Source organism: Leucoraja erinacea, chromosome 15, assembly GCF_028641065.1.
Source record: "Leucoraja erinacea ecotype New England chromosome 15, Leri_hhj_1, whole genome shotgun sequence".
In the NCBI taxonomy this organism is placed as follows: Eukaryota; Metazoa; Chordata; class Chondrichthyes; order Rajiformes; family Rajidae; genus Leucoraja; species Leucoraja erinaceus.
The window spans coordinates 34,003,444-34,019,220 of NC_073391.1; the positions used below are offsets into that span (position 1 = coordinate 34,003,444).

At 47.7% G+C, this 15,777-nt stretch overlaps 2 protein-coding genes across 3 annotated transcripts in view; both read left to right on the top strand.

Moving 5' to 3' along the window:
- Positions 1-1,016: 1,016 nt before the first annotated feature.
- atpv0e2 (ATPase H+ transporting V0 subunit e2) lies at positions 1,017-5,712 on the top strand. The gene is made up of 4 exons (XM_055647099.1): positions 1,017-1,324; positions 1,964-2,011; positions 3,444-3,538; positions 5,266-5,712. Exons 1-3 carry the CDS (start codon positions 1,221-1,223, stop codon positions 3,535-3,537), a joined length of 246 nt encoding a protein of 81 aa, XP_055503074.1. The 5' UTR covers positions 1,017-1,220; the 3' UTR covers position 3,538; positions 5,266-5,712.
- A 3,233-nt stretch (positions 5,713-8,945) lies between these two features.
- Positions 8,946-15,777, top strand: part of LOC129704170 (CREB3 regulatory factor-like) — a 34,124-nt gene continuing 27,292 nt past the window's right edge. For both annotated transcript variants that reach the window (XM_055647097.1, XM_055647098.1), the window contains exon 1: positions 8,946-9,070. The gene's annotated coding sequence lies outside the window, so the exon portion shown is untranslated. The remainder of the gene's footprint in view (positions 9,071-15,777) is intronic.

The window sequence follows — 15,777 nt, forward strand, 5'->3', positions numbered from 1 at the left end:
GTTCCAATGTGATAACAGAATGTGGGATATCATAGAACCAGTGCGAATGTTCAGCATGGGCTGGCTGGGCTGGCTGGCCTGTTTCCCTGCTGTAACTTCCCATCAGTTGCATCCAAGGCAACTTAGAAACATAGAAAATAGGTGCAGGAGTAGGCCATTCGGCCCTTTGAGCCAGTACCGCCATTCAATATGATCATGGCTGATCATCCAAAACCCCGTTCCTGCTTTCTCCCCATATCCCTTGATTCCATAACCCTAAGAGCTTTACCTAACTCTCTCTTGAAAACATCCAGTGAATTGGCCTCCACTGCCTTCTGTGGCAGAGAATTCCACAGATTCACAACTCTCTGGGTGACAAAGGTTTTCCTCATCTCAGTTCTAAATGGCCTATTTTGAAACTGTTACCCCCTGGTTCTGAACTCCCCCAACATCGGGAGCATTTTTCCTGCATCTGGCGTGTCCAATCTCTTAATAATTTTGTATGTTTCTATAAGATACCCTCTGATCCTTCTAAATTCCAGTGAATACAAGCCCAGTCGACCCATTTAAGATCCATCCAAGACAAGGTCACAGGTAGTTTCAGTCCCCGCCCTCCGAGTGAGTGACTCTCGCCTCCTCCACTCACACCGCAGCCATGGCAATGTGGAAGGGCCGCCCTCTGCAATAACCACCCACCCGGGGGGCAGCGGCCCGAGAGGCTCCGGCTGGGAAACGGGTTTTGTTACATTTTAACCGGTCACCGGTCACATTGGTCGCGGGAGGAAATGTTGGAGCCAGAGGGAATAAACCCAGCGGAGCCTGGGAATAAACAGCCAATCACAGCGGGGCCTGGCGCTGACTGGCGGGGCCGCAGACCAATGGGGAGAGGGTGACGTCATCGCCCGCCAATGGGGAGGCGGCGGGGGCGGGACCTGAGTGGGTCACGTGGGGAGCGGAGCCAGAGAGAGGAGGGAGAGAGAAGGAGGGAGAGGGAAAGAGGAGGTAGAGAGAGAGAGAGGAGGGAGAGAAAGAGGAGGTAGAGAGAGAGAGAGAAAGGAGAAGAAAAGAAGGAGCTGAGGAGAGAGAGAGAAAGAGAAAAAGGAGAAGAAAAGAGGGAGAGGGAACAGAGGAGAGGGAGAAGAAAAGACAGAGAGAGGGAGCGGAGGGGAGAAGGAGAAGAAAAGAGAGAGAGAGAGAGAGAGAGGGATCGAGGAGAGAAAGAAAGAGAGGGAGCGGGAGGGATGGGTGGACACTCGGCTACCGTGCCCGTTGTCTGCTTCACAATCCTGTGGGCGCTGGTGGGATGTGTCCTGCCGTGGTTTGTGCCCAAGGGCCCGAACAGAGGGTGAGGATGAGGGAGGGAGTGGAGAGGGGAGGGGAGGGAGGGGGACATGGAGAGGGTCTGATGTGGGGAGGAAGGTGATGGAGAGAGGGACAGGTGGAGGTGGATATGGAGAGGGCTCTGGGGGAATGAGAGGGAGGTGTGGGGAGTGACAGAGGGGGAGGGGGAGAGGGGATGGGGAGGGTGGGGGCAATGAGAGGGGGAGGACATGTAGAAGGCGGTGGAGGGACGGAGGGATGGGGTAATTGAGAGGGATGGGGAATGGGGAAAGGAAGAGGGGGAAAGATTAAGGAGGAGATATTGGGAGGGACGGGAGATGTAGAGGGAGATAAGGATAGAGGTGATGGAGAAGGAGAGGATACGTGGAGGGAATTAAATAAGTAGCGGGGAGGGAGGAATGTGTATGAGGGATTGGGAGGGGATAGGGGTCCAGGTACAGAGGGATATTGTAGGGGTACAGGTACAGAGGGATATGGGCCAAACGTGGGCAAATGGGACTAGCGTAGATGGGGCAGGTTGGTCAGCATGCGTGCGTTGGGCTGAAAGGCCTGTTTCCGTGCTGGATTTGTAGTGTTATGTTGCGTGCAGTCAATGTGACCTGTCAATGGTGGGTGATCCAGGCTGTGTCTTTGTACCCCACAGGGTGACAATCACCATGATCGTGACTACAGCAGTCTGTTGTTACCTCTTGTAAGTACAGTCTCGTAACTCCACCCTCCACCCCATACACAGAAATATTAATTTAGGACGTAATATTATTTAGTGATATATTATTTTATAAAATATTAACCAATGAGAAGCATTTGAGGCCTATTTTTCTAACTATTCCAGTATTCGCTGGAGTTTAGGATAGGGGAGATCTCATTGAAACTCACCGAATAGTTTAATTTGTTATTGTCACGTGTACCGAGGTACAAGGAAAAGCTTTTTTGTTGCGTGCTATCCAGTCAGCGGAAAGACTAAACATGCTTACGTTTAAGCCACGGCGTACAGATACGGGATAAAGGGAATAGCATTAAGTGCAAGATAAATTTCAGTAAAATTCGATTTAAAAAATAGTCTGAGGGTCTCCAAATACTAGATGGGAGGTCAGGACCGCCCTCTCGCTGGTGATAGGAACAATGAAAAGCTGAGATAGAGTGGAAGTGGGGAGGATGTTTCCACTGGTGGGAGAGGCTAGGACCAGAGGGCACAGCATCAAAATAAAAGGACTTATGTTTAGAATGGAGATGAGGAGGAATTTCTTCAATCATAGGGAGATGATTCTGTGGAATTCATTGCCACCGGCAGTAGTAGAGGCCAAGTCATTAGGTATTTTTAAAGCAGAGATTGACAGATTCTTGATTAGTAAGGGTGTTAAAGGTTATGGAGAGAAGGCAGGAGAATGGGGTTGAGAGGGAAAATAGATCAGTCATGACTGAATGGTCATATCTCTAGTCTCCCTCTCTCCTCACTCTTAATCTGAAGAAGGGTCTCGACCCAAAATGTTATCTATTGCTTTTCTCCAGAGATGCTGCCTGACCCCCTGAGTTACTCCAGCACAATGTGTCCATCGGCGAAGGAGACTTGACGAGTTGAATGGCCTAATTCTACTCCTATGAACTTATTAGGATGAATATAGAAACTTACAAAATTCTTAAGGGGTTGGACAGGCTAGATGCAGGAAGATTATTCCCGATGTTGGGGAAGTCCAGAACTAGGGGTCACAGTTTAAGGATAAGAGGGAAGTCTTTTAGGACCGAGATGAGAAAATCATTTTTTTACACAGAGAGTGGTGAATCTGTGGAATTCTCTGCCACAGAAGGTAGTTGAGGCCAGTTCATTGGCTATATTTAAGAGGGAGTTAGATGTGGCCCTTGTGGCTAAAGGGATCAGGGGGTATGGAGAGAAGGCAGGGATGGGATACTGAGTTGGATGATCAGCCATGATCATATCGAATGGCAGTGCAGGCTCGAAGGGCCAAATGGCCTATTCCTGCACCTATTTTCTATGTTTCTATGTTTCTATTAATATTTAATGTTGGAGTATTATTAAAATAATGATTAAAATATCATATTTAAAATATTAGTATAGAATTGAAGTCTCGTGGTTGGATTAACGTCCACTTTCTCTCACTGCGTAGCTGGCTCATCGCCATCATGTCTCAGATGAACCCCCTCTTTGGACCCCAGCTCAAGAACGACACCATCTGGTATCTCCGCTACTTCTGGGAATGAGGTAGGTCATCGCTGGAGGTATCAGTGACATGGTACAGAGCCCTGAGCCCGAAGGGGAGTGGGGAGAGATAAGTATCTCTGTGTCCTCATACCCTGGGATTTGTTTTAGTGACGTGTCTGTACGTTGGTAGCGGCATGGTGGCGCAGTGGTAGAGTTGCTGCCTCACAGCGCCAGAGATCCTGACCATGGGTGCTGCCTATGTGGAGATTGCATGTTCTCCTCGTGGGTTTTCTCCGGGTGCTCCGGTTTCCTCCCACACTCCAAAGATGTGCCGGTTTGTAGGTTAATTGGTTTCGGTAAAAATTGTAAATTGTCCCTAGTGTGTGTGTAGGATAGTGCTAGTGTATGGGGTGATCGCTGGTCGGCGTGGATTCAATGGGCCGTAGGACCTGTTTCCATGCTGTATCTCCAAAGTAAAGTCCAAAGCCTACAGCTTCCTCTAGCAGCTCGTTCCAGGCGTGAGATGAGAGCGTGGCCAGGGTGGTGTGGGTCTTTGTTGATGCTGGCTGCCTTTTTTAGACAATGCCTCTCGTAGATCATTTGGATGTTAGGGAGGTCAGTACCTGTGATGGACCAGGCAGTATCCACCACTCTCTGCAATCTTGAGCTGAGACTATACAATTAAGTTATCCGTGGTGTACAGATACAGGATAAAAGGAATGACATTCAGCGCAAGATAAGTCGAGTAAAGTCTGATTAATGATAGTTTGATAGTCAGGGAGATAGTAGGTCAGAACCGCTCTCTAGTTGTTGAGAGGACAGTTAAATTGCGTGATAACCGCTGGGAAGAAACTATTCCTGAATCTGGAGTTGTGTGTTTTCACACTTCTCTACCTCGTGCTTGATGGGAGAGGGGAGAGTGACCGGAGTGTGACCTCTCACCTTAAGCCATTGCCCATTAGTTTATTGTAGAAACCAGGAACTGCAGATGCTGCTCTACACAAAAGTAGGGTCAAGTAAGTCTGAAGTAGGGTCTCGTCCCGAAACGTCACCTATCCATGATCTACACAGATGCTGCCCGACTCGCAGAGTTACTCCAGCACTTTGTGTTCCATCACTGTCCCATAAACCGAGGAACAGTGAAAAGCTTTGTTTTGCATTCTATCCAAATAGGTCAGATAATATTGGACATAAATACAATCAAGTCAAATTCACGTACAATAGGTAAATCAAAGGGGGAGATACTGAGTGTAGACTATAGTTCTTAGCATTAAAAAAAAAAAAGACACGAAGTGCTGGAGTAACTGTGGTTCAGACAGCATCGGTGGAGAACAAGATTAAGCGACTTTTCGAATCGGGACCCTTCCTCAGACTGGGTCCACTTTGTTTCTCACTCAGGATTGCAGCATCTGCGGTTATTTGGGTCTCTGCTGCAATTGTTATTGTCACCAGATGGCAGTGTGGCCCCATGTCAGGGCAATGGAACGACAGCGCCGCTTGGTGTCAGGGAACAGCATTGCGAGTGATGACTGCTCTCTCTCTCCGTCTGCTGATGGGAGCTCATATAATATTGCAAATAAAACATTGTACCATGCTGGAGAAAAATGAAGTATAAATAATTTTCCACTCCTGGCTGTGAGGGCCTGTGTCCATACTGAATCTTTTAATCAATTACGATTGCCTCCTGCTTTTTGAGATCCCAGTTTCCCCCCCCCTCGTTTCCCATTTCCCATTCGTTACTGTGGAGGCTTTGCATTGATGCATGTCCTTGTCTTGTCTCTCCGCAGATGCTGCCTGACAGAAATTCCTGCTGTCGCCCCACCCTCTCCAACCCGATGGCTCTTTGTTGCAAGACCCTCCCTCCTGAGGTCTCTCCCGTAAACTTACAGATATTCTTTCTATTCCCAAGGATGAAAGTGGGTGATTGTGCCCAACGAATTGAGGGGCTGAAAGTTTTGTTTTGAGGAGACTTTACTTCAACAGCATGCAATGGAAATCCTATTTATGTTTGGTTTAATTGAAAGATCTCGCCTCTATCCAGTTAAGAAAACCTTCCTTCACAAAAAAAGCTTGGTTGTCTCGTGTGCAGTGATATTAACGTTGTACTAAATCATGTGTTTAATTCTGTAAAAGATTATATATTTTGTCAAATATTGTGTACATTAGAAGTGAGAAGCTAGCTATTCACTACTGTAATTGGGTTGACCAGTGCAATAAATCAGAGTATATCCCAACGTTAATTTGTATTTTTATTAATCTCTACAGTGCATCTAGAAAGCCTCTTCCATCTCCCTTGTTCCCAGAGCTTATTTGCTGCCTCTGTTGTTTTTTATAAAAGGAGATAGTGTCTGTGCCTCTGTAATCTACCGGCAACAAAGATTAAAAGGGCCGCACAGTCATGGCGCAGCGGTAGAGTTGCTGCCCCACAGCGCCAGAGACCCGGGTTCAATCCTGACCACATGTACGGACTTTGTACCTTCTCCCTGTGACCGCGTGGGTTTTCTCCGGGTGCTCCAGCTTCCTCCCACACTCCAAAGACGTGCAGGTTTGAAGGTTAATTGGCTTATGTAAATTGTCCCTGGTGTGTAAGATTGTGCTAGTGTACAGGGTGATCGATGGCCGGAGTGGACTCGGTGGGCCGAAGGGCCTGTTTCCACGCTGTATCTCTAAATTAAAACTGAACAGTGCTGGAGTAACCTAGTGGTTCAGGCAGCATCCTGGAGAACATGGATAGATGACGTTTCGGGTTGGGACACTTAACAGTAGCTGGGTAGAATTGCAAGGAATCGCAGCAGGGAACAAGAATGATTGCAATGTCGCAGGGTGGAAGAAGGCCACTCGGCCCATTGAGTCCATGCAAGACTTTAGTGTCGTACGGCACGGAAACAGGCCATTCGGCTCACTGACGTTCTTACTTGCCGCAGCACGACAGGTTTGTAAACATAGATCATTGGTCATAGGAGACTGTGCCTTACACTCGTTCTATGTCATCAGACATCCTCATGCACTCCCGACACACTCTGGGCAATTTACACAGGCCAGTTACCCAACAAACCACCAAATGTTTGGGATGTGGGAGGAATCCGGAGCACCCGGGAGAAACCCACGCAGTCACAGGGAGCACGTGCAAACTCCACACACAGACAACACCCGAGGTCAGGATCAAACCCGGACGCTTGTGAGGCAGCAGCTCTACCCGCTGCACCACTGTGCCATGATACAGAATATTTAATCAGGGGAACATGTTTCACTGGGAGTGTTCATTGACGCCCAAACTTAGTTTACAGCTGAGCTCAGAGCCAACTGTAGGATCCTGATCTCTATGAAACCCATTGACTGTTCAGGGATAAACCTACCCACTGCTCACTGGCTCATTGGTTCTTTATTATCACATGTACTGAGGTAGAGTGAAATATATGTTTTTTGCATACAGTTCAGTAAATTATGACTTTACACAGTGGCGCAGCGGTAGAGTTGCTGCCTCACAACGGCAGAGATCTGGGTGCGATCCAGACCTTGTGTGCTGTCTATGGAGATTGTACTATGTGACCGCATAGGATTTCTCCGGGCGCTCCGGTTTCCCGTCACACTCCAAAGACGTACAGGTATTGAAAAATAGCTAAAGGTATAGGTGTGAAAATGCACACCTCCAGATTCAGGGACAATTTCTTCCCAGCTGTTAATAGACACAAAACGCTGGTGTAACTCAGCGGGACAGGCAGCATCTCTGGAGAGAAGGAATGGGTGACGTTTCAGGTCGAGACCCTTCTTCAGGCAGCTGTGATCAGGCAACTGAACCGTCCTACCACGACTATAGAGCAGTCCTGAACTACTATCTGCCTCATTGGAGACCCTCGGACTATCTTTGATCGGATTTTACTGGCTGTTCCTTGCACTAAACATTATTCATGTTAACCCCTTCATCATGCATCTGTACATTGCGAATGGCTCGATTGTAATCATGCATTGTCTTTCCACTGACTGGTTAGCACGCAACAAAAGCTTTTCACTGTACCTCGGTACACGTGACAATAAACTAAACTGAACTGAGGTTTGTTGGTTAATTTCGGGAGGAAACCGGAGCACCCAGAGGAAACATGGAAAAGGCTGAGGGGTGATATTATAGAGGTGTATAAAATCATGCGGGGAATGGATAAGGTGAATGCCCAAAGGATTTTACCTAGGGTAGGGGGAATCAAAAACCAGAGGACAGAGAGTTATGGTGAGAAGGGCAAGATTTAAAAGGAACCCGAGGGGCAACTCTTCCACACAAAGGGTGGGGGGGGGGGGGGGGGGGGGGTATGGAACGAGCTGCCGGAGGAGGCAGTTGAAGCAGGTACTATAACAAGATTTAAAATACATTTGGACAGGTACATAGGTTTAGAAAGATATGGGCCAAATGCAGGCAGGCGGGACCAGCGTAGATGGGACATGTTTTTGTCGGTGTGGGCAAGTTGGGCAGATGGGCCTGTTGGACAGGTACATAGTTTGGAAAGGTTTAGAGGAATTTGGGCCAAACGCGGGCAAATTCGACCTCCCCAGACACTCGAGTGCTTAAACTCCGTGTAACACCCCGGCCTCATACAATCTCACACAGCTGGGGGATCCCAGAAAGTTTGCTCAGTGTTTTCCCTGCTGCCTCCACTCCTGCAATCTCCCCACGACTGAGCAACCAGCAAATTCCGAGAAAGATACGTGGCTGCAGATAAACACACACACACACAGACCACATTATCTCTGCTCCTTTGTCCCACATTGAACCCCCGCCCCCCGTTCACTGTCCAAGTCCAGTTCGGGTCAGGACCTTTCTTCACAGTTCCTGCCTCACAGTTACAGCGCCAGAGACCCGGGTCTGATCCTGACTACGGGTGCTGTCTGTACGGAGTTTGTACATTCTCCTTGTGACCGCGTGGGTTTCCTCCGGGTGCTCCGATTTCCTCCTGCGCTACAAAAAGGTTTGTAGGTTAATTGGCTTTGGTAAAGCTTGTAAATTGTCCCTAGAGTGTAGGAAAGTGCTAGTCTATCGCTGGTCGGCACCGACTCGGTGGGCCGAAGGGCCTGTTTCCGCGCCGTATCTCTAAACCAGCCCAAACTTAAATAATTGCTTTCAATGTTTTGTTTTGGATTCACAAGGTGCTGGAGTCTGGAGCTAAAAATAAAACAGCAAAGAGCTGGTGGAAATATGTGTGTGGGGGGGGGGGGGGGGGGGGGGTTGTAATGTTGCAGTCTCATATCTTTCCCGGGGTTCGAGATTGAACGGGATTCTGCAGGTTGTTATAAGTTTACAGAGAGGAGCCTTGAGGGAGGGGAGCGATTGCAAGAGTTAAGAGAGGGATGTTGCTGCTGGGGGGTTTTGTTGCGAGGCATCGCCGCTTTAAATCTGCTGTAAGCGGGGAGCATGTGACGGGGAATGGTGGGAGGGGAGGGGAGGGGACAGAGCAGCCGGTCATATGATCAGCTACACGGAATCAAAACAAACCCAGCGGACGAAGTGGATCAGGGAAGGAAACGCCGCGGCCGCCTGCCTGTCCGCCCGCTAGCCCGGGGTCCCGACCATGCCGACTGCTCCTGGCAGCTGCGACCTGCTACCGAGTAAGTTGCACCCCGGGCTGAGCTGTTGCCGCGCCTCTGACAGGCTTACAAACTCGTCCCCTCTGTCGTCCGGCCCTGACACGGTCGCCTGGTGGGTGCAGACCTGTGCGATCTACTCCCACTCCCGGCACCGACCGCTCTCTCTCCCCACTGCCCCACTCCCTCTCCCCCTCTTTCAACTCCCTGACAGCTTCCGTGTGTGTAACACTGTAGTACTGTTTCACTGTGTGATACTGTTTCACTGTTTCTCTGTGTGACACTGTTTCACTGTGACACTCACTGTTGTTTCACTGTGACACTAACACTGTGACACTGTTTCACTGTGACACTAACACTGTGACACTGTTTCACTGTGACACTAACACTGTGACATTGTTTCACTGTGACACTGTTTCACTGTGACACTAACACTGTGACACTGTTTCACTGTGACACTAACACTGTGACACTGTGACACTTCACTGTGACACTGTTTCACTGTGACACTAACACTGTGACACTGTTTCACTGTGACACTAACACTGTGACACTGTTTCAATGTGACACTAACACTGTGACACTGTTTCACTGTGACACTAACACTGTGACACTGTTTCACTGTGACACTAACACTGTGACATTGTTTCACTGTGACACTGTTTCACTGTGACACTAACACTGTGACACTGTTTCACTGTGACACTAACACTGTGACACTGTTTCACTGTGACACTGTTTCACTGTGACACTAACACTGTGACACTAACACTGTTGTTTCACTGTGACACTGTTTCACTGTGACACTAACACTGTGACACTAACACAGTGAAACTGTTTCACTGTGACACTAACACTGTGACACTAACACTGTGACACTAACACAGTGACACTGTTTCACTGTGTGACACTAACACTGTTTTACTGTGTGTCACTAACACTGTGAAGCTGTTTCACTGTTACAAGTGGAATTTGACTGGTAATTGATTACTGGTGTTGGGGGGAGAAGGCAGGACACTGGGGTTGAGAGGGAGAGATAGGTCAGCCAGGATTGAATGGCCGAGTAGACTCGATGGGCTAAATGGCCAATTCTGGTCCTATGAACACGAACCCCCCCCCCCCCCCCCCCCCCCCGTGCCCCCCACTCGGGCCTGCTGTCACCATTGGTCATCTGGGAGAGAACATTGTCCGGTGACAGGTCCCTGATCAGCCTCCACACTTGTGATCCTGATGAGTATGCAGCGTGAGGATCTCAGTCTTGTGATGGTGGGGGTGTGGGGGGGGGGGGGGGGGGGGGGGGGGGGGGGGGGGAGGGAGCAGAGGGGAGGAGATGAAGCAGAGGGAAGGGAATAAGTGGGGGGGGGGAGAAGGGATAGTGAACGGGAGGAGAGGTGGCAAGGGGGAAGGGGAGATGAGGGAGGGTGGGGAAAGAAGGGGAGGGGATTGTTGGGAGGGTAAAGGGGAGTGGGAAGGAGGAGGCGGGGGAGGGGAGTGAAGTGGAAGGAGAGAGGAGGGAAGGGAGAGAAGGGGAAGGGGAGGGAGGGGAGGGGTGGAGAGGGTTGGTGGGGTAGAAAGGGGAGGGAGGGGAGAGGTGAGGAAAAAGAAAAAGAGCAGGGGAGAGGGAGCGGAAAGGGGGAGGTGGGTGGGGAGGGATAGGGGAGGGAGGGTTGTCAGATAGCGGTCAGACTCGCGTTACTTCATGGTCAGGTCTAGAATGTAGCAAAGGGTTAAATGTTTGAAAGGACATTTTATCCACTCAGATTACATGAGAAAGTGCTGGAAATCCCCTGCACATCAGACGGTCAGGGAGAGGGACAGTCAAGTCTCTAGTGGTGACGATGCTCACATTGATTTGTTTCTGTAAAAGTCTCTCAAATACTTTTGTCGTATCTATCTCCATCACCATCAGCCCCAGCAGCAAATTCCAGGCTCCCACCACCCTCTGTGTTTTAAAAAAAACAACAACAAAAACTTGCCCCGCACATCTCCTTTAAACTTTGCCCCTTTCACCGTGAACTTTTGCCCTTTGGTCCAGTTTGGAGATACAGCGTGGAAACAGGCCCTTCGGCACACCGAATCCATGCCGACCAGCGATCCCCGCGCATTAACACTATCCTACGCACACTAACAGTATCCTGCACACACTAGGGCCAATTTAAACTAAGCCAAATAACCTACAAACCTGCATGTCTCTGGAGTTTTGGAGGAAACTGGAGATCCAGTAGAAAACCCACGCAAGTCACTAGGGGGAATGTACAAACTCTGTACAGACAGCACACGTAGTCAGGATCGAACCCGGGTCACTGGCGATGTAGATTCAAGATTCAAGAGAGTTTATTGTCATGTGACACAGATAGGACAATCAAATTCTTGCTTTGCTTCAACACAACAGAATATTAAAGGCATGAATACAGAACAGATCTGTAAGGCAGCAACTCCACATTGGCGATACCGTGCTGTGGTCATTCAGACTCTGAACAAAATTGTCATTAAAACAACAATAAACACACATTTACACCCTGGGGAAAAGGTTCTGACTATCTGCCCTATCTACATCTGTCATCATTTGATATACTTCTATCAAGTCTCCCCTCTACCTCCGGCATTCCAGAGAAAAAAATCCCAGCCTGTCCATCCGTCCCTCATAGCTAATACCCTCCTATCCAGGCATCATTCTGGTAAACCACCTCTGCACCCTCTCCAAAGCCACCACACCCTTCCTGTATTAGGGCGACCTGAACTGTAGACAAAACGCCGAATGCAGCCTGACCAAAGTTTCATACAGCTGCAACACGACTTCCTGACTTTTGTAGCTCAGCCCGTCATTTAGATATTGTTTACTAACCCTAGCACTGAGAGTTTAGTTTAGTTTAGAGACACAATGTAGAAACAGGCCCTTCGGCCCACCGAGTCCATGCCAACCCGCGCTCACACTAGCTCTATGTTATCCCACTTTCTCGTCCACTCCCTACACACGAGGGGACAATTTACAGAGGACCGATTAATCTACAAACCCGCACGTGTTTGGGAGGTGGGAGGAAACCGGAGCACCCGGAGGAAACCCGCGCAGTCGCAGGGAGAACGTGCAAACTCCGCGCGCATGGAGACAGCACCTGAGGTCGGGATTAAACCTGGGTCTCTGGCGCTGTGAGGCAGCGGCACTACCTGCTGCTGCACTGCGTGATGTGACCGGGCAGGGGAAGGAAGCAGGAGGGATGTAGAAACATAGAAAATAGGTGCAGGAGTAGGCCATTCGGCCCTTCGAGCCTGCACCACCATTCAATATGATCATGGCTAATCATCCAACTCAGTATCCTGTACCTGCCTTCTCTCCATACCCCCTGATCCCTTTAGCCACAAGGGACACATCTAAGTCCCTCTTAAATATAGCCAATGAACTGGCCTCGAACTACCTTCTGTGGCAGAGAGTTCTAGAGATTCACCACTCTCTGTGTGAAAAATGGTTTTCTCATCTCGGTCCTAAAGGATTCCCCCTCTAATCCTTAAGCTATGACCCCCTTGTCCTGGACTTCCCCAACATCGGGAACAATCTTCCTGCATGTGATGTGATGTGAGAGGGATCGATCTCCCAAGGGCTGTGTTGGCAGGAGCCTGACAAGGGGAAAGTGAAAGTGCAAGTCTTCCAGACTGTGTGCCTGGACTGAGTTGGTGGAGAATGAAACTGATCGCAGTCTGTGTCAGACAAGGGCGTGCTCACATCCTTCCCCACGTCAGGACTCGACGGCCTGAGCTGCAGGGAGAGGTTGGGGCAGGCTAGGACTTTATTCCTCAGAGTGCAGGAGGATGAGGGGTGATCTTGTGGAGGTGTAAAAAAACTATGAGAGGTATAGATCGGGTAGACGCACAGTCTCTTGCCCAGAGTAGGGGAATCGAGAACCAGAGGGCATAGGTTTAAAGTGAAGTTGGAAAGATTAATGGGAATCTGAGGGGTAACTATTTTTAAACAAAAGGTGGTTAGTGTATGGAACGAGCTGACGGATGAAGTAGTTGAGGCAGATCCTATTGCAAAGTTTAAGGACAGGTTTAGAGGGGTATGGGCCAAATGCAGGCAGGTGGGACTAGTGTAGATGGGGCATGTTGGTCGGTGTGGGCAAGTTGGGCCGAAGGGTCTGTTTCCGTGCTGTAAGACTATGATCTTGTGTCCCTCTTTAGCTCCGTGTCATGCAGCTGTGTTTCTCTCTCTCTCTCTCCCTTTTTTTTTCTCCTCCCCCTTTTCTGTACTTCCTCTTCATTCCCTTACCAACCACAAACACTTCAGTGGTCAGGGACCGTGTCAAAATGACAGGGAGAGTGAGCAAGATGAATTTAAACTCATTAAAGAGAGAGAGAGAGACACACACATACACCAATTTTTGTTTTATAGAACAGAGAACACATCTGTGATTTGATTGTTTTAAATTCCAATGTTTTAATTTTATATCAGTTCAAGGGGGCACCAGATCATTTAATTGGGAGTTTGTTTGGAGATGGTTCCTTATTGGCAAGGAAGTGTAAATGATGCTTTAAATATTATAAATGGTTTGGTTATGAGTGATGTAATCTGTGTTAGTTTATTCAAATTGTCTTGGTGTTTATTGCATCTGATTCTTGATTCTCAATGGGCCGATAATAGATTTGACATTTGACAGGGCTGCCAACATTAGGCGAGAGTTGGGAGTGAGAAATAGCGAGAGACCAAGCCCGAGGGAGTGTACCAAGGTGGGGGTGTGTGGGAGGGGGGTGGCCCCCATCCCATTGGTATGGAGCCTTTGTATTTTTCAGCTTGGAATTGTGCAATCTGGTGCATACTGTAGCGAGTCTTTTAACTTACACTTGAATGCAATATTTATGCTTTAAATTGGATTAGCTATAAATAAGGTTAGGCTAAATTACATTCCTAATTACATTCCACAGTAGAGCCAGGCTCTGATCAACAGGTGCAGCACATGAATGATCTTAGTATATTCATGTATGGAAATCAGATTATAATCAAACACTTGGCCCATGTTGACCAACCTGGGTCTCACTGCACACCTGGTACTGCTCCTGACCCTGACTCCAGTTGCATACCTTCTCTCATTCCTGACCCTGAGTCCAGCCTTCCACCTGGCCTCCTATTCTACCCTGATCATACCTGATTACCTGCTTAGGTGCCCAGTGCTGAACACTCCCATTGTCCCAGCTTTGACTGCACACCTAGTACTATTCCAGACCTTGATGCTGGATGCACACTTGGCCTTGCTCCTATCCCCTCTGCACTGACGATATATCTGGCCCACACATAAAGCCCATATCTGACCCCCTGGACTTAACATATTACGATCAAGTCCACAGGTGCTTATCTAATGCGGTAATCTTTTATGGGGCACTTCACGGACCAAATTTTGTATAACAAAATCTGCTACATCCATTGGCTTCCTTGTTATCTAACATGCTAGTTACTTTGTCAAATGAGTAATCCATTGGTTGAACACAATTTCTCATCCATAAAATTATACTCACTCGGGTGTGTAAGTATTCTGTTACCATTTCCTTCATTTTCCTAACAAAGTGTCCTGAAGTCATTTTCACCCTCAATATTTTCAGTAATTTGCTGTCTTCCTCTATGACTTTTCTGAGATGTCCAACAACTATATATTTAACCAATAATATTCTATGTAATGTGACCTTGAGAGTGCATAATATTTTCTGTGGTATTCATAACAAACACTGATAAAAAATAATTGTTTTGATTGCACCTACCAACATGCGTACGTTATTATATTACAGTTAATATGTACCGAGGGCAAATTTTTGTTCCAATGCTCCCCATTCCCAATTACATTTACATTGAAGTGATTGAAATCCAAGTGAAGTTTAAATGTCATCAGAAATATAAAACCTCCGGAATGGATGATATTCATTATGTGGCTGGTTGGAGTCAGTATCAGCACAATTACTATATTAAACTTTGAATCTTCACATGTCCTGGTTCAAGCTAAAACTAAAGACAAATAATAACCTCGTAACACATTCCCCGCAAGTATCTCTGTCACTCCTTTAAAATATGTTCTTTTTCTTGAACAAGCTCTTAAACATCGTAGTAATCAGTTTCCATCTGATTACATTCCTTGAGGATGTTCATCTATGTGTTCAATAAATAAAACAATGAGATTGGGGACATTTCAAAGATTTTGGGGGGGTGGGGGTGTTAGAAATTATCAGTGAGGTAAACAAACATAATAGTTGTGGCAAATTACAATAGTGCTACCTTCCCAATATTTGACTGAAGAAAATAATGGGTTATCGGGGCTGTATGTTGTGACAGACAGCCTGACACCTTGTATGTCATTTTAATATTACACTTATCCCATCCCCCTGGATATTCCGGATTAATAAATTAAGGTTTTGTCAACTAATTACAAATCAGGCTAATTGCAAATCAATAATATTAGCCAACTCCGAAACACGAAGCGCTGAGCATTGGGGTCCAGACATCACGGACAACTGGCCTCAGTACCCCGCACACATCTGGCAGTGCTCTCCGTCTGAAACAGGAGCGTTTTTGAAAGTGGGGGGGCTGAGCAATCACTGATCACTGGCCTTGGGATACCTCCGCCCCCCCCCCCCCCCCGTAGGGACTTTTTGAAATTTGATGTGTTAAAATCATATTTTAGTGCATTGTAGAAGTATGATTTCAATGTTTTTGTTTGAAGTATTTTAAGATGTAACTTTTTAACGGGTAACTTTTT

Bases quoted from the DNA above. Each gene is read 5' to 3' on its own strand.
- atpv0e2 (XM_055647099.1), top strand. From the start codon at position 1,221: ATGGGTGGACACTCGGCTACCGTGCCCGTTGTCTGCTTCACAATCCTG. The intron at 1,325-1,963 runs GTGAGGATGAGG...TGTACCCCACAG, and splicing joins CCCAAGGGCCCGAACAGAGG to GGTGACAATCACCATGATCG. The intron at 2,012-3,443 runs GTAAGTACAGTC...CTCACTGCGTAG, and splicing joins GCAGTCTGTTGTTACCTCTT to CTGGCTCATCGCCATCATGT.